Genomic DNA, 23,939 nt, shown 5'->3' on the forward strand with positions numbered 1-23,939 from the left:
ACATATGTTTCTATAGTCAATGGTGAAAGTTGAACCTTTCTGTTATTTAATTCTTTATCTATTACCAAGGGGCAGTTCCTTATCAGTAGGAAAAGCTGCAAAACTTATTAGCATTCATTCAAATGTCCAAAAATTAATTACTTCCTTCACATTTTCTAAAGACATCCATCCAGTGGGCCAGATTTGAGCCTTTGCTAGGCCAATTCTGGCCCCAGGGCCTTATGTCTAACATCCCTATTTTAAAGTGTGGAAGGATGCTTCTTCATGGGAAGAAGATGGATCGTTTGAAGGAAAACACAGGAACTTCTGATGTGAGACGAGAGAACTAACCACCATACACCACTCTACACTTTAAACAGTTTACGTTTCATCAAAATGATTGTGGATTTTTTTTTGTGCTGATTAATCCACGTGTTCAAGGCTTAGAGTACTAGTCAGCTTACTGACATCTGTTTAACTCAAAGAAAAACAGTCCGTGTTTTTAATAATGTTAAATTGCTGCACAAGTAAAATTTATAAAAGAAAAGAGAAAAAAAGGAACCCGCTACTACCTGTCAGCGATTTCATCATCACCATCCTCATCTTCGATTTGTTGCCCTTGAACGTCATCATCACCACCAACTTCACCGTCGCCTACACCATCATCAAATGGGAGGAGCGCGCACTCCCCCGGCGTAGAGGTACGGTGCGCGCTGCAGATGAAACATGGCAGGAGACAGCGAGACAAAGCCAGGTGACCAAGCCGAAAATGACTCAAATATTCGGCAGCCATTCCTCATCGGTGTGGCCGGAGGGACAGCCAGCGGGAAGGTTGGCTTTTATATTATAAACCCTTTCTTCTTCTTTTTTTCCTTTGGATTATTTCTTGGAGGCGTCTGATTTTTTTTTTTAAAATATCTGTTGTGTTAGATTATGCGTTTGGGATGAAGAGGGCAGGACTAAGAAATTAAACGTATTCTTCCTCGGAAAAAAGAAGTTTAGTTTAAAATCATTACTTAGTCACTCGGCCTGGTTGTTGTGTTGATCAGTAGTGAAAGTTACGCAGGCCGCAGTACTGCATGTCAAATCAGAAAACGTGCACTGTCAACACTACTGTCATTTCCCCCCCATTGAAACCAGATTGATGTTCAGATTTCAAACTTCCGTGAAGGACTCCCGTATTTTGTTTTTCATGCTTTTTTTTTTAAATCAGAGGGGATGTAAAGAGTGGCGAAGATCATGGAAAAGAGGAAAAGGAGGAGTGAGGTTTGTCATAATTAGCATCAGCTGCGCTGGCTGCGCTGGCTGCGAGGAGTGTAAAATGCATTTGCAGACAAAGAAAGCTGAAAAAACTGACTGTTAACGCACTGTGCTGTCTGCAGCAGATGGATGCATGATTCTCACTATTGGAGGCTGCAGCTTTGATGTTATTCTTTTTATTGCGCTTTCTAAATGATTTTCTGATGTCACACAATGTATCCGCTGTTTCAAAGTCGCTTGATGTTAACTTTATCTCATTTCACTGACCTGCTTGACACTGACAATATAGACGCCTTTGGTGCCACGACAGACTAAATATGTGCTTTGGCATTCTGTATTGTGCAGCATGTTATAGGTTCCCAGTAGTTTCCAGTATTCTGTCTTGGATGATCAGAATATGCTGCACTATGGTCACATTTTGTTGCAAAGTGGATAATCACAATAAACACAGTCTCTAGGGTGAACCAGGGCTCCAGTTTATGACAGGATTGCACAGCATTTTTATACTAAATCTGAGAAAATGTCCCATATTTTGATTGGCTCAAGTTTACATAAATCAATACATCTAACAAGAAACGAGGCGCAGATCCATGAAATAACCTGAAATGATACGTAAAAGTTTTAACAGTTATTCAGGATATAAAAAGTCATTCACCGAAGCACAAAAACTATCATATAAGAACATAAAACAAGCTTCTGAAGTTGGGAAAATTGTATTCAAATAAAATAAAGTACATTTGTCCTTTTTATTTAATCTTCAACATGTATTTGAAGATTGGTGCTATGAGGCCCTGTTTTGGAGCACTTCTCTGTATTAGCAACATGTTTTGCATTTTCATCATACAAGCATAGTTTTTGACCTACATTTAATTAGTTGGGATTTGTTTGGCTAACTAATTTAGCCTTGTATTTCCATGAATCCAAGACTGGCATATCTCTTGACATTATTCATATGGGTGACGGTATGCTGACTTCTTAGGTGAAGGTGGTTGTGGTTCAACAGTCAGTTGTTTGTGGCTTCAACTTCCTGGTGTTATGCCTCTATTTTCCCACAGGAGTAACTGCTCACAGAACCACCTGTTCTCCCAGACATGTTATCTGAACAGGGAGTAAACTGCAGTTATTTGTTATGTGTCTGAAATGGCGTCAATGATTTCCAGTAATGGACTATGCTGTGTTTTTACATGATTAGGACGTCAAGTGTAAGTAAATGTTGGTTTCAGTGCAAAAATATCAGGCCGTGTTAAATCGTGTAACGAGGATCACTTGTTTCTGATTCTTTGTTTGTGTTCAGTCGTCGGTGTGCAGTAAGATCATGGAGCTGCTGGGCCAGAACGAGATCGACCACCACCAGCGGCAAGTGGCCATCCTCAGCCAGGACTGCTTCTACAGGGCCCTGACCCCGGAACAGAAGGCTAAGGCGCTCAAGGGCCAGTTCAACTTTGACCACCCAGGTACATCGCCTCTGCATTTGTGAGTCATGCTGAGTCACTGGGCCAGAGGGGGCTCGAGCATTGAAACGTAAGCATTCATGTTCATTCATGCCAAATGTGACTTTTGGTTTTAACTACCTTGTGCTCTTTCCTTCTCTATAGATGCATTTGACAATGACCTCATAATCGCGACCCTGTGGGACATCAAGGAGGGGAAAACGGTCCACATTCCTGTTTATGACTTTGTTTCCCATTCCAGGTGACTAACTGTTCATACAGGCACAACATTAAAAGGGGTTTCAGCAGGTTTCAGCTTACACAAAGAGATCTCTGATGCAGCATCAATGGAAGCATCATAATACATAAGACATGCATTATATCTACTGTGGTGGGCAAATTGATTTTCATATCATAGTGAAATGAATGGAAGCCCATAACTGCCTGGAAGGTGGGAAAATCTGAGTGCGCTTTGTAGTAAAAGTGTTCAAATGTGAAACAGTACATGAAAAGTTAATTATTTATTTATATTTTTTTTAAATTGTTTTAAATTTGAGATTTCATTTTTGTTAAAGTTAATTAAAATAAAGAAAAAAAAATTCATTTGCAACAAGACATAATTTCTTGGTTCAGTACATTCTTGGGGTGCTGCAGCTTTAATAGAATTCAAGACCTTTTTTCAGAATAACTCGCAAGCTTTTTAATCTCTCCAATCGCCATTCTTATCATTTTTCACTGCAGTGGATGCTGTTTAACCTTCTTTCTGTTTTAATATATGTCAGGAAAGAAGAGACCATGACACTGTACCCTGCTGACGTGGTGCTGTTTGAGGGCATCTTGATGTTCTACTCTCAGGAGATTCGAGACTTTTTCCACATGAAGCTGTTCGTGGATACGGATGCAGACACTCGTCTGTCACGGAGAGGTGACGCATGGCGAGACAAATCTGTTATGTTTATAAGCACGGGGCGGGGGGATGAACGTAACGGTTCATTGAATTAGCTGTTTTTAAAATGAGGTCCCGTGGTGCAGGGGGGCTGCAAAGAAGGGCTCTTGAAAATTAAAGCTAGTTTGGCATCTTAGGAAACAAGCTTTTCTGTTTTCCTGTTAAAATTGCTACCATATAGCAGGTTCTTGGCTTAACCTCCAAACTAGAAGCTGGGAAAACACAGTGGGTCTGCTTATAGGTAGCTAAACAACCTACCAATAGATCAACTCAGTAATTAACTCATTATCTTTTCTTTTTTTTCACTTTTTTAATAGAAAAAAGGAAGAAATTATACAAAAGTGTTAAAATACTTTATGCAGTTTAAACGTTTTCTCCCTTGTCTCGTTTTCCTTCAGTGCTCCGTGACATCAGTGAACGTGGTCGGGATTTGGAAAGCGTTCTAGCCCAATACATCACCTTTGTCAAGCCTGCTTTTGAAGAGTTTTGTCTGCCGGTGAGTCCATATTCTGTTAGCACATTTGCAGATTGTCCCTGAACATGGAGTCAAAGATAAAATGTTTGCTCTTGTTTCTTTTTTCTTTTTTTTGACTTTGTTTAGACAAAGAAATATGCTGATGTGATAATACCGAGAGGAGTTGACAACATTGGTAAGTAGTTTTTTGGTTGTTCTGGGGGCGGGTCTGCCTGGGAAGTGCATCATAAAGACTACATTACAGATTATTTAGAAAAACAAATCTAGTGGAAGCAAATTTTGGAGACTCAACAGTGTTTATCAGCAAGGACGCAGCTGTGTTTATCTCCTTGCTGGGAATTGTGGTCTTCATACTCAGGAAGCAAGGTGAGGACAAAACAGCTTTGTCTAGTTTTAGGAAAGCTGTAAAAGAAAACTGCACTGCTCTCTGAAGATTTTGTCGTGACACACCTGCTCCGACCATTTCCCCTTGATTGCTTCTTGGTCAGGTTTTATATGTATATGTGCCGCTGTGGCTTTTTAATTGTAAAAATGTTTCTTGCCATAAATCTGCTACAACATTTGTTGATGTGGCAAAGACATGCATATAAAAACATTACAGGCTTTGGTATAATTGTGATTTTTAGATCATGAGACTTCTTTCCAGATGATCAGTAGTCTAATTTTCTACACATAATATTTGAAATATTTGTTTAGGTCTGACTTGGAACAGGAGCATTGACATACAAAGAATGGAACAACAGGCTTACTGTGGTGACTTTATTCCAGGCAGCGTTTTTCCGTCTATTGTCCAATTTTTGGTGGCCCTGTGCTTGGTGTATCCTCAGTTTCCTGCTCACACGCGTGGCACTCAGTGCCATCAGTATTTTTGCCTTTCTCTGTAAACCGTAGAGATGGCTGCTTAGGAAAATCCCAGTAGATCAGCAATTTCTGAAATACTCGGACCAGCCTGTCTGGGACGAACAACCACTCCACACTCGGTCACATAAATCACCTTCCTTCCCCATTCTGACCCCTGATTATATTTCAGCATGTTGCTTCGTCTCTATGTCTAAATGTGCTGTTGCTGTTGTGTAGATATTTGTGTTAACGAGCAACTGGACAGGTGTGCTTAATAAAGTGGCCAGTGAGTGTAATTAACCCAAACATACCTTAAGTTTTAAAATGTATTCTTACAAGTGTCACAAAAAAATAATGTGTTTTTGTAAGAAGTAACAGACCAAGATTTCTATATAATATGGGCTGTACAATTCATTTAATATATATATTTTAAAATATACAATTTATAATATCTGCCATAGAAGCGAAATAGTGTAGCTATGGTAAACAAAGAGACAATTACATATATTTTTTCATTATTTTGTGCCGTTTTATTCTGTAAAATAGCTTAGACCTTTGATGATTAAAGATGAGCTGTAAGTTTTGGGGGTATTAACTCTTTTTGGATGATGAGTTTGTATCTCTCAGTAAAACAGAGTTACAAACTGAGACCATCTGTAACCATGTAACATCTGTCTTTCAACGCAGTTGCAATAAATCTCATCGTTCAGCACATCCAGGACATTCTGAACGGCGGTTTGACCAAACGGCTGAACGGGTGGTTCAGCGGTTATGGGACGGAGAAGAAGCAGCCGAACATAGAGTCGAGCAGTCGGCCCCACTGAAGCTCATCACTCCTTCAGGGAAGAGGAGAATGGTTTGCCTGAGTGTGCTGCTCTTCGTCATGGCTACTGCAACAAGGCAGCATAACTTCCGGGAATTCAAAAAGCCTCCTTTTGGTGCGATTCTGCTTAGACTTATTCAAATGAAAGGAGGCTTTGTGGAGCTGGTTCGCAGCAGAGGTATTCAGTTAAAATTTTCTCTTTAACTTGTGTACTGGATGACACTGATCGAGGGAGGAGTGAAAAAAGGCACTCACTTTTAATTTCATTTCAAACTGCTGCTTGCCTTTAATCCAGCACGGAGCTGGAGAAACTGTCTGCAAAAAGATTCACACACTCGACAGCCTTTAACGATCCAATAAATGAAGTGAAGTGACATGCTGCTGATTCCCCGTATCAGTGCAAACTAACATTTTTCTTTTTCAAGATCTGTTTAAAAATGATTAAACAAAAAGCTCAGCTGAAACAACCAATTTATGCCTCAAACACCCGATGTACTACATCACCGCCAAAGATGGTCTTTGTGGACTAAATATGGAGTTTAATTTTGCATTTACCCATTTAATATTACGAAATCAGGAAAATTTATCATTTTAAGAAATTACCACAAAGTATAATTTTTCCTTGTAACTGTCAGATGCATGTTAAGATGTGTTCATTAAAAGAAGATGGACTGAACTCTAAAAGGAGATCGATTTAATATGATCTGCGTGTTCTGTTAAGGTTGTTTAATGCAGTTTCTTTTCTGTATGTTTGACTGCTCAGGTACTGTTATTTTCACCTTTAAAAGCTTCTTTAATGAAGACCGTTCTGTGTTGTGTTATTCTTGATGTCACAAATTGAGAGAGAAGTGCCACACGCTGCTTAGTGCTGTAGAGGCAGCAAAGATATGGAATGGCATTTTATGTCTGCGTTGTGATAAAATGCCCCAAAGAGCCCTTAAAAGTTTTTTTGCAAGTAAAATGTGAACCTTAAATGGATTGTTTTCCTCACAGCTGAGTCCTGTAGGTTGACTCCATACCGAATGGTGTGCAGCCAGCATTAACAGTGGGTGTGCTCTGGGGCACGAGCATGTGCTCCAAATGGAAGAGGTGTCACAATAAAATGATGTTCGCTTGTGTCAGATCAACCCAGCATTAAAGTGTTGTTAATCATGAGAGAAATAATAATGCTAAAGGGAACTCCTACACCAGCAGCACCTGCCGGCACTGTGCGGATGCCATTCTGACTCAGCACTGTTTTGAAGCTCGATATTGAAATTGCCTTGTGTAAGATTGTCTCCCAAAGGAGAAAATGCCAAACATTACAATATAAACGCATGACACAGGCACACTTTAGCAAGTACAGACCTGCAGTGACATCAAAGCCTTGTTACTGCTTTTGTCTACATTAGCCATTCATAATCTGCTTAACAGACAACTGGAAGCATTGCACATTAAATCAGACATGTGGTTGTGGTAGGCTTGAATTGAGTGAGGCATGCTGTGTGTACGTCAGCAGATATTCATGTAGATTGCGTTTGTTTAACAATTTCCGATGCTGTAATTGGTGAAAAATGTACTGAGACTTCTGCAGGTAGACAATAAAATAAAACAATAAAACTCAGTTTGAGTTCTCACAAGATTCAGCTTAAAAACAAACGAAACATCTGAATTTAAATCACAAATGTATTTTACTTGCAAATAAAAACCCTCATGTCTTAACTTTATAAACACAGCACTTTAAGGGCTGATAGACACATTTAAGCTAAAGCTCAAATCACAATACTTTTTCCTACAACCAAGAGCATCAATATCATGTCATACATCATAGTTTCAATACTTAAAATTTCTGTTTTCTGATTCACTGGACCAAAATTGAAAAGGATTATTTTGGTAAACTTTAAAGGGTTAACTGCTTAAAACAACTCATAATTTTTACCTGCATTTTGACACCAGGCTCATCCTGTAACGGCGATAACTTCCATGTGAAAACGGTTAAAAACAGTGAGTTAACAGAAAACAGCTTTTTTTTTCTGTTAGTGTAAACCATCGATGCATTTTTCTTAACTTCATATCCAATTTAGCATCATGAGAAGGCAGAAGTTCATCAGGGCTGTAATAGGGCAGAGCGTGGGGTACATGGAGAGGTGTCCGGTGTATCACAGGACTCAAAGTTGTTTTTTTTTTTTTTTACATTTTCCAAATCACAATATCTGCTTTCAATGCTGCCATGTATTCAAACAATTGAGAAAGCTTTCCTGTCAGGGTTTAAATGTGTATTTGTAATAACGTATCTAAAATTAATTTTACTATTACCTAATAGTTAAACATGAAAATTCATTTTCTTTTTGATCTCAGTCCAGGCTAATGTAGCCCTGCAACATATGCAATGTGTCACATATTCCCAGCTGTGCCCCAAATCAACAGTATGCACTAAGCAGGGTTTCTGGATTTTTTTTTCACTGGAAAAGCAAAAAATAAAAGCAAAGAACAAAAGACAAACAAAACTGGAGCAGGAACATTCTGTGAACTGGCTGCATGGGACTGGCCACAGTTATTTACTTAAAGTCATACAACGAGTTCAAGTAATCACTTTACTTCATTCACATGTGATGGAAAAACAGTGTGAATTTTTAAAGTAGCACTCTTGTGATTAAATAAAGAAGCACTTTGGTATGAAAGACGTTTCTACAGAACTGCACGTTCTTTTGAGTTCAGTATGTAAGACAGTCTGAAGAGTTCCTGCTAAAGGAGAGTGGCCATTCAGTCCTGGGAATCTCAGCATGTTAATGTCACTCCCTCATAGAAGTGTTCTGACCAAACAGGCTTCGGTAGAGTTCGCTGCGGGCCTCGTCGCTCATCGAGCTGTGGTCAATCGGCGCCATGAAATTGACCAGTTTGCTGTGGATGTGGAACCGGACTTTGCGCCCCTTGCTGGCTTTAGTGTCTACTTTCTTCTTGATTTTGCTGCGCAGCTTCTGGATGGCCAGCCACTGCCGGCCCATAGCCACCTGATCGTTGGGGTCCGCTGCGCTCGTCTTACGCTCGATCAGCTCCCTCAGCAGCTGGTGGTAGAAATCGTCGTCATCAAATATGTCCTCATTGAGATCTTTCAGATGCGTGTTGGATTTCAGCTGTTGCTCCGACACCTCGCCTCCCTCCATGGGGATGTTCTCAGATGTGAGAGCAGGGGCTTCCACCTTCCCCAGGACCCGGTACTCTGAGCGCTGGGTCTGGGTCCGCTTCAACAGCCTGTCCTTGTCCATCAGCACCTGCTCCACCTGGGTGAGAATGTTCCTCTCAAACACCCCAAACCCTTTGGTGCTCTTGCCCATCGTCAGCCTTGTTTTGTCGTGCCACTTCTGCAGCGTGGCATTGCAGTAAGGCTGGAAAGCTGCAAACCGTTTGGCCATGAAGTCCGGGTACTCTGCCATCTCCAGTTTTCGTTTGGGCGCTCTGGCCTGCTGCGCTGATCCCTCCTTTTCATCGTCGCTGGTTATCTCCTCGTCTTCCCCCATGTCGATGGATCTCGTGTCAGCGTTCTGGTGCAGAAGTTGGTCATGCAACTCCAGCAGGGACCTCTGAAGAGCCTTCAGAGCCTTGTGAGTGTTCTTCAACGCCGCTGTGAACTCCCCCCCACCTCTCCTCTTGAACTCTGGGAAAGTCTGTGGCTGAGGAAGCTGGTTGGCAGTCACCAAAGCTTTCTGGATTTTTATCCGGCCCTCGAGCAGCTGGTCCCACAGGGCCAGTTGGTTCTTCACCGCCTTTCCTTTCTCCACCTCCTCATCTACTTTGTCCTGGGAAAACGTGCGCACCACTCCATCATCATCATCCTCTTGCTCGCTTTCCATCTCATCATCATCATCATCATCAGAGCCTTCCTCTTCTTCACTGCCTTCAGACTCCTCATGGCTTTCATCATCATCCTCGCTCATTCCCAGGTCATCCATACCTTCTGTCAGTTTATGGAAGTCTACTTTCTGAGGAAAGGTGATGTCAGTTGCTTTCTTCTTTGAAGCTAGATTAACATCGAGTTCTGAATCACTGCCCATCAACAACTCTTCCTCATCATCGTCTTCCTCCTCTGAAGCATTTTCATCGTCATCTGCCTCTTCATCCCCCACTGAATCATCTTCGTCACCTTCTTCCTCTTCCTCTTCCTCCTCCTCCTCCTCAACATCATGTTCATCCTCCTCAGTCTCTCTAAGCAGCTGCTTTCGGGACACTGGCTTTCCCACATACCGTCTATCTGTGTCCGAAAGCAGGGAGGTGTTGCGCTTCCGCAGAGCGCTGAGGCCGGCCGCATCTTCATCCTCATTGTCGTCTTCATTGAACCGGTCCACCACTCTGGCTTTGGTAGCCTCGTCATCATCATCCTCCGGATCCACGAATTTTGGCAAAGGATTCAACAGATCCTCAAGCTCCTGTGAAAACGCGCCTGCCATGGCTCAAAGTTTACAACCACCACACGTGCAGACTCTTCCTGTGCGCCAGAGCGGGTTGATGACGTTAGAAAAATGCGACACGTATAAAGACGCTTCAAAGTTCAGCCCTGCGTGAGTTCTTTCAGGAAGAACCTGATGATAAATGAATGCAGAAACACCAACCAAGAATTGATGGCTTAAGTAAAATCAAGCAAACAAATGAACAAAACTGGAAATAATTAACAATTAATTACTGATATAGTTATTCAACTGTTTCTTTTTCTTTTGTAATGTAACAAAGCCATTTAGAAGATTTACAGAGGACCAGAAGAGTCTAATAAACAATGTTGTGCTTCAGTAATGAATTGTTCCATACTGTACATCTGTAGAAGTTGTTGAGGATTATGGTTTGGCGTCTTAAAAAGCACATTCTTGGGTCTTGTCATAGATTTATACATACCCCAAGAGGAAGCCAGAAATTGTATTTATTAACGGAGTTTTATTCCAAAAATAGGTGATTAAATGAATAAAAAATAATATTTATTTTATACTTCTGAACTAACAAACAATCAAAGATGCATCAAACTAAAAATAAATCGATGTGCAAATAAGGAATATTTTAAAGGCATAAAAGAAAAAAAGTTGCTAGTTAACTTAAAAAACTGACACAAACTTTAAAAAAAAGAAACCCTAAGTCTAAATTCTTAAAGTAAAAAAATGACTGAATTATCGCGGGAATATGACCTTTGAGACAAAACTTTGGTCAAAAAAGCCCCTCAGCTATAATCCTCTGCGCATGCGTATACGGTTGGCGAGGCTCTGGGCTGCTCTTGCTAGCTCAGTTTTGTTCATCGGACTTGCGCAGAAAACGCTTTCTGTAGAATAAAGATGTCAACAAGCGACTTTTATTTGAGATATTATGTCGGACACAAGGGGAAGTTTGGACACGAGTTTCTAGAATTTGAGTTCAGGCCTGACGGTAAGTGTAATTTGAGCGGCAATACAGACGCGTTAGCTGTCCGTGGTTCGAAGCTAACCGGTTTAGCTAGGCCGCAGCGGAGTCAAAGAGCCAAATTCTCCGTTTGGATTTAGCTGCAGGAGTAATGCTGATTACTAACTTTGTTTTTATATAAATAAGATAATTATTACCATAGCGTGTGGTTTAGAATATAAGCAGTAATGTTTTGAGTTTATCCTGTGAGTGCGTACGCGCCATGCGGCCTGTAGCGATTGATAACAAACTCGGGCGTTTTGTTCGAAACGATACACAGTTTCCCACGTTAAAGTTAATCTTTTTTCCCCCGCAGGTAAACTGAGATATGCAAACAACAGTAACTACAAGAATGACGTAATGATCAGGAAAGAGGTAACGTATGATTGATTTTAAATGTATGTGTAAGGGGTGGTGAGATATCTGTAAAGTAAGAGCTGGTTGTTTGGTTATTTTTCGAGAAGTAGTTTCGGTCATCATGCTCAAACAACATGTATGTGGTTATAAATTAATGCTGTTTCTCGAAATGTACAAATTTAAATCTGACTTGTGCGTTTTCCGGTGTGCCAACCAGGCATATGTTCACAAAAGTGTGATGGAGGAGCTGAAGAGGATCATTGACGACAGTGAAATCACCAAGGAAGATGATGCTCTGTGGCCGCCTCCTGATAGAGTTGGCAGACAGGTTTGTGACCTCTTTATTACCCCGTGTCCTCCCAGTTATTACAGTTTGAGCTATTTTCATTCATGCCATGCAGATTTAAAGTTTTCGAGGTACATTGCAATAGGCAACTGTCCAAGGCGGTCTTTAACTATTCCACATCGCAAGTACAGTCTGTGTGCTGTTGTGAAAATATTCTGGTACCTTCGCTGAGAGTGGTGATTCTCAATCCTGCCTTTTGCATGCTGTATCCAGGCAGCTCCTTCACCCAAACCACACTAAGTTTATCCAGTAGTGAAAACTGCTGAGAAGTGGACTGTTTCTGTTCTTTTATTCCATTTTCTTCCTGGTTTGGGTTGGGTACGCTTAGACCTCATGGTTATACTGAGGCTTATCGTTTCCATCTGTGGAAGATTTAAAAAAGAAAAATCTGACTTGATGACCCTACAGCATCAGTTGGATTTTGCTGATACTGTAATTGCACTCTGTTTAATATCTCCATGCAAAGTTATACTTTCACAATCTGAATATTTTATGATTTACATAAAATATTGGTGTGAATAAATTTGGCAGTTTTTTTTTAACTTCAATATCCTGGAATATGTTATAGTTCTAATAGCAAAACTGATAAACATTTAGTCAGTCATTCATACTCTAGATCTTTGTTCTGTTTCCTATTACATACCTGGAGTGATTGCTCAAGGGTCATATCATCCATTGGGATAAATGGCTGCTTAAAACAAGTTATTGTTTGAAAGTTCAGGCTTATCTTCTGAGTGTGATTTCCTTCTATGAAAGAATCATTTTCTAATATAGTTATACGCTTAGTTTTAGTTTTTCTAACCCTTTGCAAATTGAGCATGCAGATAATAAGACGGAAGGTGGAAGAAATGTCCCAGTTTGATAAGGTCTTTGGCTACTTTACTTAAAAGTGAGCAGTCAACTGCAGTTCATCCTTTAATTCAAACCTGTGCGGACAGAAGGTCAACCAAATGGATTTTTCTGTGACCAATAAGATCATAGTGGAGAAAGAATAAAGTTGAGAGCACTCTGAAAATGACCTAAACTTTTCTACTTATGAAAGAAAGTGACCTAAATTTTCACCTTCATCAACTCTGCACTGATGATTTTCTCCCAAGATAATTTTCTGAGGCCTGTTTTTGTCTCATCTTTTACAGGAACTCGAAATTGTCATCGGGGACGAGCACATTTCATTCACAACTTCCAAAATTGGCTCCTTGATTGACGTCAATCAGTCAAAGTAAGTAATATATTCAGGAGTTGGGAAGTGGAAAGTAAATTGTATTTGTTACTGATGTAAGCACACATGTGTTTTTAGGGACCCTGAGGGCCTTCGTGTGTTCTACTACCTGGTGCAAGATCTGAAATGTCTTGTTTTCAGTCTGATCGGCCTACACTTCAAGATCAAGCCCATCTAAAATCTGGATTTTGCTCATTTTAATTACTTTAGCTGATGTTTCTGTTGTACTACCGCATTTGTACATTTGCTTTTGGTGGAACTATTTTTTATTTTAAATAAAGAGTGATTTGGTTAAAGAATATGTGTTGTCTTAAATGATCAGCTGTCTGTAAAGAATCACAAGGGCAAATAAAAGAGCAGAGGTAATTAACTTTTAATTTCAAAATACATTCAAGCACAACAAATGGCTGTAATCTAACACTAATGACAGTTCAGTGTATTACAGTGGTGATTTGTAAATGCTCTGGTTGAGCTTCACATCATTAAAAAAAAGGCACATCCTCTGCATCCTGACTGGCAACTATTGCAGAGAAGTTTAACTGCATGAATGACCAACTAGAGTCAGAGCTCCAAGTTCAACCCACTCCCTACACCCTTCTGAAGGGCCTTTTACAGAGCAACGATTCCCTCATTTCTCTGACATAAGCAGTAACTCAATTGGCCTCTGTGTCACTTCATAACACTGTAAGATAGCTATATTATATATGCATTACGTGTATCATGGCCATTAATTAGTGGAAATTTGCTTTGTATTTCACTTCCATTTAAGAAAAAAGTTTAATGTGGAGATCCTCCTTGAGAAACCACAAGTTGTGTAGGGGCAGGATTATATTTAAACTGTTGCCTCACAGCAAGAAGGTGCTGAGTTTGGAGAACATGCGAAGGCCCCTCTGCATGTTCTTCACGTGTTTGCGTAGGTTCTCTCCAGGTACTCTGGCTTCCTCCCACAGTCCAAAGATATGCAGTTAGTGGGGTTATGTTAATTGATAATTCCAAATTGCCCATGTGAGTGCAAACGGTTGTCTGTTCTTATGTGCTAGCCCTGTGAAAAACTGGTGACCTGTCCAGTATGTACCCTGCCTCTTGCCCCATGGTAGCTGGTATAGGCTCCCTCCCCCTGATGAGGATGGATGGATGGATGAACAACCTTAAATCGCAGCTAACAGTAACATTAGGCCACAGCACACTAACATCAGCATGTATGTAAGAGTTGGTCACAAATGTCTGAATGGGAATTTGGAATAACTGTGGGCTGAGGAAGTCAAACACGAGCAAATTTTCAATGAAGGTAAATAAAATATGTTGTATATTATTATTATTGTTTTCAGGGCTTGAAAGTGAATATGAAAAGATAAGAATTATATTTTTGCTACACTTGATTTTTCTTTGATTCTCTCATTTTGTAGTGTTATAGATGAAGTTGCTGATATTTTTTCACTACAGTTGGATATTTTTCACCAAAATGTTAGAATATCAAGTTTTACCAAAATAACTGGTTATGATTTCTGCCGCACACCAGCAGTCCTATTCATCACCGAACAATTGTTATGATACGTATATATAACTAAGGGATGACAGAGGAAACTTTGTTTTCAAAGAGCTGCCCTTCAGTTTTCCCCATCCTTTCTATTCTCCCTGAATTTCCTTCCTACTCTTACCTTTATCAATATGTAAAAGTACACTTGTTCACTCTTAGCTCAGTGGCTTTCCATCCAGCACTGTGAAAATGTCCTCTAAAGACTTGTGGACACACTGCAGGAACTCATGGACGTTGCGAGCCGGGTAACTAGATACGTTGCAACCGATCCAATTGTCGTGGACGCCGTAGCCGACACCAAAACCATCAGGTACCACAGGGGCAAAGCCGCCGAGACTGACAGCTGGACTGGTGAGGGTGCTAGTAGAGAGGATGTTATGGTTGATGGCGGCGTAAGCTGGGTCAGTGTACAGACTGGGCAGAGCTTGGCCCTTTGAGGCGGCCAGGTATCGCATCGCGAACAGGTGACGGTCGAAACCCTGACCTGGAGAGAGATGCAAAAAGAGCAGTTAGTGAAGGAACTGTTCTCAGGTCAGCATTGTGTGTAATAAAAAGTGCGAATCAGTCATTATCTTAACACTTCAGTTTTTTATATCGAACAATGCATTCAAGAAAATAATTCTTTAATAAAGTCACACATTATGGTGAATAAGAAGACTTATGACTTAACCTTGCTTGCATTACTGTAAAAAACCTCCTAAAATTTCATACTGCAGACCGTGCCCCTCTATGTCTAATAAGCTAATATCAAAACATATTTGCTCATCCATTTAGTAGAAAAATGCTAAAACTGAGAATCCCAGTTTTTGTAAATCAGATATCTGCATATGTCAGACTGAAGTGCGATTTGAGCTCTGAGAGAGAGCCCAAGTCATAAAGGCCAAAAAAATTACCTAAGTATCATTAAATCTAAATGAATAAATCTAAAAAAGTAAGTGACAATCATACATTGTGTTTTTAAGACCATACACTTTGATGTGTTTGTTTCTCCCTGAATATGTTAAAAAGATTTACATTTTTAACATATGCTGCTATATTTTTAACTATTACATGGCCATGCTACAGTATTGCTTGGCCTGTACAATGTGTGGGCAAAATTATACACTTAATCACATGGTCACTTAGATGATGTTCAGCTGATAAAAATGGGTCCTTTTAGCCCATTACTAGGTGGTTACTTGGCAAACTGTTTATTAAATATTACAGCAAATTCAACTTTTTAAACTGTAAATGAGATGCTATTGTTGAGAAATATACTTTTTTTTAAAGCATTACAAGTGCACAAATCCTAAACACACAGCAACATGATGATTACATAATATTTGGTACAGATAAGAACTTTTAGAGCAGTAAAATAAAAAATGTCTGTGTGCAAAGATCGATTGCTCAACTCCTGATGGTGCAGGAGGACAAAGAACCAAACTAAAGGTGTTTTTTTCCTTTGGTTCTGATTAAATCATCTTGGGAGGGCTGTGAAATATTTAAACATGGTTATAGCGTTTTATGGTTTAAATATTTAGCTCAGATAAACTACTGATTTGGCCTGTTATGATGTGTTGTTGCTATGACAGATAATTACCATCAGAGATATCTGCAGCTTAAAACACTGCGTTTACTGGTGTACAAAATCACCATAATTTATCTGCATGCTGACATGTCACACGCACCCATAGCTGCCTCCTTGGTGAGCTGCCCATGATATTTGGAGCATTCATCGAGCATGGCCTGCAGCTCCGCCACACTGTGTTTGCCAGGCTGTTGAACGAAAGCATGTGAGCACTTTTTGGTTTGTACAGTCGCTGGTCGGATGGTCTCTGTGCGGCCATGCTTGAAAGCTGCAGTGCTACATGACTCGTACGTGGCTACAGTCTGTCCGTACTGCCTCAGAAAGCCCATTTGGAAAGCCAGCTGGGCTATAGCATCTGGACTCAGCCTGTTCTTCTTTAACTGTTCCTTCCCGCCTCTTTTGAACTCCATGGCGTCAATAGTGAGTTTTGATACGGCAGAGTCAATATTCTCCTTTGCCTTTTGGATGCCATTCTCCAGCTCTTTGTTCAGCTTGAATTGCAATCTGCGCACAGCAGAGGCCGAATCCACAGCAGCAGCAGCCGAACCTGGGTGCACTAGTGGCTTCTCGGTGGTGTCCTTAAAGACCTCGTTCTGGAAGCGAAGCACAGCGACGCCGTCACCCCAGGAATGTTCAAAGTTAATAGCTGCCTGTCCGTCTTTGGTTACAATGAGGCTGAAGGACTTGTCGTACCAGCGGTTACAGCCGTTGCCGTGCAGCATGTTGTGGGAGATGTGAATATGGTCCCGCATGCTCTCGTCATCCAGGGAGAGACAGAAAAGGGCGCTGTCCACGACCCGTAAATCCTCTGCGTTTCCAGCACCAATCAGCTTGTCCCTGAGCCCTGCCCACACGTCCCTGTTCTCACTGGTCAGAACACTCAAAGGGAAGGCTGGTGCCGGTGTCGAGTCAGACAAAATGTACTTCAAGTGGGACTGGATCTCTGCAGGTTTCACTAAATTCCCATCCCTGTCTATTATGTCAAACACGTACATGTTTCCTTTCCTCATAACCAAAAGGTGTCGCCCTTTCTCATCAGTAAAGAGCTCATCTCGCCCATGCTTAGGAATCCGAGTTGAGTTAAAGAGGCGGAAGTACTGAGACATGTCCAAAGGGTATGCATTCACCATGTAGGCCCCATACCAGGACAGTGAAGATGGGACCCAGCGGATAAAGTTCTTGAAACTGTCCGTGTCGCTTTTGACTGGGTTCAGATGGAAAACCTCTGGCTCCAGCAGACCGGCTCGTAGCGTTTTCATGAAGCGCACAGCTGAACACACCATGTTGGTCGCCCGCAACAGCTGGTCATTGTACTCAGTCTTTGGGTCGGGATTGAAGGACATGAAAGGGTTGAAGTTGAGCACCACAGAGTCACGTGCAGACAGATACATATCAAACCAGGGAGCTGTGACACAAAAGAACATTTTTAACCTCATTTAACAGTGATTACTCCATCTTTGATGCTCAGTTTTAGGCTATAGTCATAGTTACCTGAGATGTAGCTTGTGTGCTTATTGTTTTTATCCTGAGCAACCAGTTCCTCATGCAACTGCTTTCCCGCACCATTCTGGAAATCCTGAGCAAGTTTCTCTGTTGTTCTGCAGATACATGACAACAATGGCTCCAACTAGGTTTAAAGCATTTAAATAATCAAATAAAAAGTTTGATTTAACTTGTGGAAACTCACCTGAACTGGTCATCATCCAAAAGAGGCTTCTGGGCAGCCAAATATCTCCTGATAGTATCCTCCAGTTTTGGTATGGGCAATCTAAACAGCAAAAGGGAAATGAAGTCAGTCATGTTTTATTCGATTCATTTGTATGTTTTATAATAAAAACAACTTAACGGAAGAGAGCACCCACTGTGATGTGGTGACCCATGTTCAAGAACCAAATGTTCAACAGCTTTCTTAAACTAGGGACATTTTCTTCTTTTTATTTCATTTAAAATGTCTGATGGGTCTCGATTTCTATTGTAACATTTGGACGGCAGGATCAGAATTAGACATAAACAAAACAAAAGCATGATCTATCCTGCCTTGTATGAATGGTTCAGGCTATGGTGATCATGTAATGCTGTGGACAATGTTTATTTGGCACACTTTGGGCATCTCGTACCAACTGAGCATTGATTAAACACCAGAGCGTACCCGAGTATTACTGCTGACCATGGCCATCTCTTTCTGGGCACAGTGTACCCATCCTCTGATGGCTGCCTCCAGGAGTATAAAGCACCATGTTCACTCTGCTCAAATGACCTTCACAGTCACCGGATCTCAATCTAACCGAGCAGTCTGGGATGTTGTGGAATGGGAGATTTGCATCATGGATGTGCAGCAACTGTGTGATGCCATCTTATGGACTGAAATATCTGGATAATGTTTCCTGCACAAAATCTGAACTGTTTTCACACACCTATTTTTTTTAAGCGTCATTAATCATAATTCATGTCACCCTCTAGTGGTCACTGAGTTTAGCGCAAGCATGCCCTTTTACCTACATCGATCTAAAAGCTAAATGGGTCACCTTTATTTCAGGACACCTTTTTGTTTTGTTTGCTGGACATCTCCGGCGCACATGAAACCACAGATTTTTTTGAGTTTGCGCGACATGTTTGGAGAAAATGAAAAAGCAATGTGTCCAAATTCGTCACAAAACGCCTTACCTGGGTAAACTCTTCTGGTAATGCATGGAAGGCACGACGCTTTGGTGCAGATACTCCGAAGATGATGAAGAGGGGGCCTTTTTGCTGCTATAGTGTCTCATATGAACCCCCAGAGCAGCGCTTCTAAAATGAATTAGACTCCCGGACTTCTTGAGAGAGGCGACACAATGCAATGAAAGCAGACCGGCCATGGTGTTGATTTGTAAACTGATCACCTACAGGAGGCTACAAACGTAAAAACGATTTTAACAGGTAAAAGGTAAGCCTGGACGGAGCGAGCTTTCACCTGTCACTGAAGGAAAGATACGCCAGCTAACTAGCTAACATTAGCAACCGGTTAAACTTCCTTAGAGTACCGCTTCGTTTCAGAGACACTCGGGAAAGGTTTAGCAAAGGAAAATAAACGCCACGTATTATAACTCGACTTTATAATTTTAAAAAGTAAAGGAAAACGTTAGAAGGGGGAAAAAAAAATAGAAAGAAATAATTAACTAAAGTGACAACAGGAAGTTTAACCAGTAGAGCGTGTCACGTGACTCCTTCTGGTCCTGACTCTAGATTTCCGGTATAGTCTTGTAAGGGTGTAAATACATGTTTCTTTATTGTAAATAATAAATATCTAAAGCCTATATATTGTTAAAATAAGGGCCCATGACAGTGTCAATTATTCAGTTATATCAAATTTAAAGATTTATAACTTGGCTTATGCTGCAGTAAAATAACCTGAAATGAAATTAGTCCTGTTAAATAAGCTTTGATCTAAAAGACACTTGTATTGCATTTTATATTTGTTTTGATTTCAAAAAGCTTATTATTATGATAATGTCAACAAGATGAGAGTGAAACTCCCTTTTGCTTTAATGACAACAGCATTCAAGCTGCAAGCTTGTTTGCATACTTGGACTTGATTTGTTTTCACTACGTTCGTGAAAAATTTAAGGTTTTTGGTTGACTGCTTTTCACAAAGATATGAACTATTATCTCGGAGCATGTGAACAGTCAGAGTATCATCAGTCTTCAATCTAGGCTACCAAACCAGCTCGGCAGGCTTCACTATTTCCCAAACCATCTTTTACTCTGGGTTTAATACAGTGCTGTGTTATTCTTTCTTCATCTCCTCACACACCTGCAACTAAACATAGTTAAACATAATCTCTTATTTTAGATACTCATTCCATGATCATTCTTTTGTCTCCTTGAAGATTGAAGTTGATTTTACAGCTCTTTTTGTCCCTATCTGTGCTGACAAAGAACAACAAGTATAATGAAAGATAATATTTTAGCTTAACTTTCCAGACACTCGAGAAAATATTAATGGCAAAGAAGATTCCATTATCTTTCAAACAGGTGTTGGGTGGTTAACTCTTTCTGTCTTTCTTGATCATATTTGTTGAATTTAATAAATAATACGGTCCTCAGCCTGACAGGAATTAATCCTCACGCTCTGAAACAACAGTGAATACTATAAAGTTACAATTTGAAGGGGCTCACAACTGCAAAATATTACAGTTTTTCTCAGTTGCTTAAACACTATAACCAATCTTTTGAACCCAAATTTCAAAACCATAATGCCACTTTCCAAAAAGCACACCTATTTCCCTGAACTATAAACACTATGCCCCTGCTTTACCACATGAGTCAGATGTGGTGAACTGTTACTACAAAACTCTACAAACAAATCCCTACATTTGTCAGTGCTTACTCCATGTGGTCACTTAGAAAGCACTAGCAGTCAATAATATTAACTCACATCAGCACAGCTTTAGCTCAATTAGCACACAATTAGCCAAGTGGAAACACTAGGAGTCGAAATGTATCACACACCAATCAGAAACTTTGATGGATAGATAAAAGGGCCAAAGCCAGTTCATTCAAGTTTAAAACAATGGATCCAAAGACATGCAAGTTGAGGAGGAGGAGGAGGAGGAACAGGAACAGGAACATAATTCGCCATCGGGCTATTGTAAATGTCCCTGGTCAGCGTGGAGGGAATATCACTCTGTGCGTAGCCATCAGCCAATGAGGGGTACTCCACTGCCATGCCATTCTAGGACCCTATAACACTTCTCCTTGCTCTTCTTGATGGTCTAAGACGACATATGTTACAGCTGAACTACAGGGAACCAGCACAGCCAGAGCAGCCTCGCTACGTTGTTGTTTGGGATAATGTCAGCTTCCATCGCGCTGCTATGGTTCATGACTGGTAGATAGAGAAGTTGTTTTCGGCATGGTGGTGGAAGGTGTATGACTGAGAACCTTATGTCCGTGTTCACCTTCTCCAGGCCATGGAAGAGGCCTGCCTAGACATACCAGTAGATGCATGCCAGGGGTGGATCAGGCATGCAAGAGGAGTTTACCCCCGCTGCCTGGCCAGGGCCAATATAGCCTATGATGTGGATGAGATTCTCTGGCCTGACCCAGAACACACACAGGATGCTGACGTGGAATAATATTTTTGGTGTGTGTTGTACTGTATGGTACATGGATAAAAAATGTGCCACTGTATATATTAAACATTGGTTGTGTCTTTTGTGTTCATCATGTGAAAAGGTTTTTGAGGGGAAGAACCACAAGCAACATAACTTGCCAGTTTTGGGAATATTGTTTAACATTTATTGCACCAAAGTGTAAGACTATGTTGTTGTGTGTGTGTTTTTGAGGCCTTGTGTGTGCTGTCTGTGGGCAAAGTTTGGTTTTTCAGCAAAAGTTAATAGTTTTGGGTGCAGAGCTTCATTTTTTTTTTCAATATATTTTTATTGATTTTATAATTGAGCAGTATACAACAATCACCTTCAAAAGAACACAATAGAAGGTGGACGGCAAGTCAACAAGGTGGTAATACAGCATACATAAATGTTAAGATAGAGTATATTTCACTTAAGTTTATCCATCAGGCTAATGACTGGTTGCCAAATCTTATAAAACACACTCTCTCGGTTAGACAAGGTAAACCTGATTTTCTCCAGATGGAGTACATTTCCAAATTCTCTCAACCACATTTCGAAGGTAGGAGGTTTAGCAGACTTCCAGCAGAGAAGTATCAGCTTTCTAGCCACAATTGTGGTCATTGACACAACCTGCGTCTCATTTTGACCTGACAATACGATGTTTGGGAAATTGGGTGAGACATTATGGATTTGTGTTTACTGTTTTGGGAATACGAGGCATAGTTTCAAGAAATGTGTTTAAGCAATCAAGAAAAACTGTAAAAGGAAAAAAAGTAGATTAAATAATCAATTTGGTGGGTCCATAGAGTTAGTGGTTTACACCTTTGCCTGACATGCAAAGTCTCCCTGGTTGAAGGCTGGGAGGACACACAAATCCTTTGGAGATTGTGTCAGGAAGGGTACATGGTGTAAAAATCTACCGAATCAAATATGCGGCTCCATCTGCTGTAGTGACACCTTGTGAATAAGTGAGCAGCTAAAGGAAAGTTTTAGTTAAAGAAATAAAAATATTCAAGTTCATAGAATCTTTTTAACTATTAAGTTAAATTACCACAACTTTTTAGGTGATAATAATTAAGTCAGTCAAAAGTTGGAAAAGTTGGAATAATTATGGATAACTGGCTTCTAAAACAACTTTTTTTTTTACATACTTCAAACAGCCATTCTGTCATGGTCTGGGTAGTTTTCCACTGCATCGGCTCCTCCCCTCTGGGTGGAGTCTTTGTTGTTCCTCACCTGATGGCAATCACACCAGCAGTATTTATGACCTGCGCACACAACTAGTCTTTGCCAGATTATCTGCCAACTTTAGTCCGTTCTCGGCCTCATGTCTGTTCCTTGGTGTATCATTGTGTCTACTTGCCTTAGTTCTCTGTTTTCTCGTCAGCATCTGGAACCCACCTACCAATCCTCATCCGTACAAGCTCTCCTGGATTCTGGTATGCAGCTGCCAGTAACCTCTCCCTTTTCAAACTGCCAGTCTCTCCTGCCTGCCTCCCTGCATTGCACGTAGTACCCACCTGGACCTTTGTCTCCTGCCTCCCCCCTCCAAGCAACCTCCACCTGCAATCACTGCCCTGGCCAGCCACAGTTTCCCCTGCCCAGTCGCTGCACCCAGTTGTCCCTGCAATCTAGTCATAGTTTTGTTATGGCCATAGTTTCTCTTGCCTCAGACGTCTAGTTTACGTTCCTTAATGCTAGTCTGAGTTTTCTGTTAGCTTCCAAGCGTTGTGAATAAAGACTTTTGTTACACCGCACTTCAAACCTCTGGTTTTGAAACTGCACTTGAGTCCATCCCATTTCCATGGGCCACTGTGCCATGACACATTCAGTATTACCTTTAAAATACATTGTATTAGGTAAAGATCAGCATTTAGTATCTGTAAAATATTTGGTGGTTTTTTTGCACCTTCTATTAGAAAAAGCCTGCATTCGTACCATCTATATAACTGATGTTATATTTTAGGTAGAAGTCATCAGGACTTTATGCATCACTACATAACTTGAAATACAAGTACACACAACAAGCACAGCAAAAGGAAGGCAAATAGGAAAACGATTTTAAGAAAAACCATGAGGAATGTTCTCTTTTCCAATTAATTATTTCCTACTCAGGGGATTTTATGGGTAACTAATTTCTCAGTGTTAGTGAGACAAAGTTTTCAGTACATTCATGAATCTCTATTCAAAAATATATAAATGGTGTGTGGAGAAAAGCAAAGGTTTGATGATTTATTAATTTTCAGGACTCGTTTACCTTTAACAATTTTGCCTCAAACGATTCTTGTGGCTCTGTTGTTTTCAATCCTGATAATGTGGTGCATTAAGAAAGTAAAAAGAAGTAATAAGAACTTTGCCCACACAAGAGGGTAAAACCATGGCATTATGCGACCTTTGGACCAGTAGAGTGCAGTGTTTTCCTGTTCAGTGATTTTGTGGTTGGAGCTCAACCTCCGCTACACACATCAGCTGCAGAAAAAAAACAGCTCGCTGAAGTGTACCAGCAGCATCGGCTGGCTTCCCATGGCGCTGAGCCCGTATTTGTGATAAGTGAGGGAGTGATCAAGCCAGCATGAGTTAGATGGTTGGCCGTGAGCCCTCTGCTGCTATCTGAAGCCCACCCAGCCAGGCACCCGGCCTCCCTATGTGCTTCTC

General features: G+C 40.7%; 4 protein-coding genes across 4 annotated transcripts; 2 read left to right on the top strand and 2 right to left on the bottom strand.

The window, feature by feature from the left end:
* The first annotated feature begins 556 nt into the window (after positions 1-556).
* uck2a (uridine-cytidine kinase 2a) lies at positions 557-6,880 on the top strand. Its single transcript, XM_026157632.1, has 7 exons — positions 557-810; positions 2,534-2,693; positions 2,835-2,931; positions 3,452-3,594; positions 4,014-4,111; positions 4,217-4,265; positions 5,618-6,880. Exons 1-7 carry the CDS (start codon positions 706-708, stop codon positions 5,752-5,754), a joined length of 789 nt encoding a protein of 262 aa, XP_026013417.1. The 5' UTR covers positions 557-705; the 3' UTR covers positions 5,755-6,880.
* A 1,029-nt stretch (positions 6,881-7,909) lies between these two features.
* aatf (apoptosis antagonizing transcription factor) lies at positions 7,910-10,259 on the bottom strand. The gene has a single exon (XM_026157627.1). It carries the CDS (start codon positions 10,175-10,177, stop codon positions 8,525-8,527), a length of 1,653 nt encoding a protein of 550 aa, XP_026013412.1. The 5' UTR covers positions 10,178-10,259; the 3' UTR covers positions 7,910-8,524.
* A 670-nt stretch (positions 10,260-10,929) lies between these two features.
* On the top strand, positions 10,930-13,365 carry magoh (mago homolog, exon junction complex subunit). Its single transcript, XM_026159408.1, has 5 exons — positions 10,930-11,135; positions 11,464-11,522; positions 11,722-11,832; positions 12,987-13,069; positions 13,148-13,365. Exons 1-5 carry the CDS (start codon positions 11,045-11,047, stop codon positions 13,245-13,247), a joined length of 444 nt encoding a protein of 147 aa, XP_026015193.1. The 5' UTR covers positions 10,930-11,044; the 3' UTR covers positions 13,248-13,365.
* Positions 13,366-13,426: 61 nt separating this feature from the next.
* On the bottom strand, positions 13,427-19,400 carry cpt2 (carnitine palmitoyltransferase 2). Its single transcript, XM_026159407.1, has 5 exons — positions 18,838-19,400; positions 17,861-17,941; positions 17,665-17,771; positions 16,274-17,578; positions 13,427-15,090 (listed from the first exon to the last, which is right to left on the bottom strand). The coding sequence occupies exons 1-5, from the start codon at positions 19,026-19,028 to the stop codon at positions 14,762-14,764; spliced, it is 2,013 nt and encodes a 670-aa protein (XP_026015192.1). The 5' UTR covers positions 19,029-19,400; the 3' UTR covers positions 13,427-14,761.
* Positions 19,401-23,939: the final 4,539 nt, after the last annotated feature.

The sequence above is a fragment of the Astatotilapia calliptera genome, chromosome 23, assembly GCF_900246225.1.
Source record: "Astatotilapia calliptera chromosome 23, fAstCal1.2, whole genome shotgun sequence".
NCBI lineage: Eukaryota > Metazoa > Chordata > Actinopteri > Cichliformes > Cichlidae > Astatotilapia > Astatotilapia calliptera.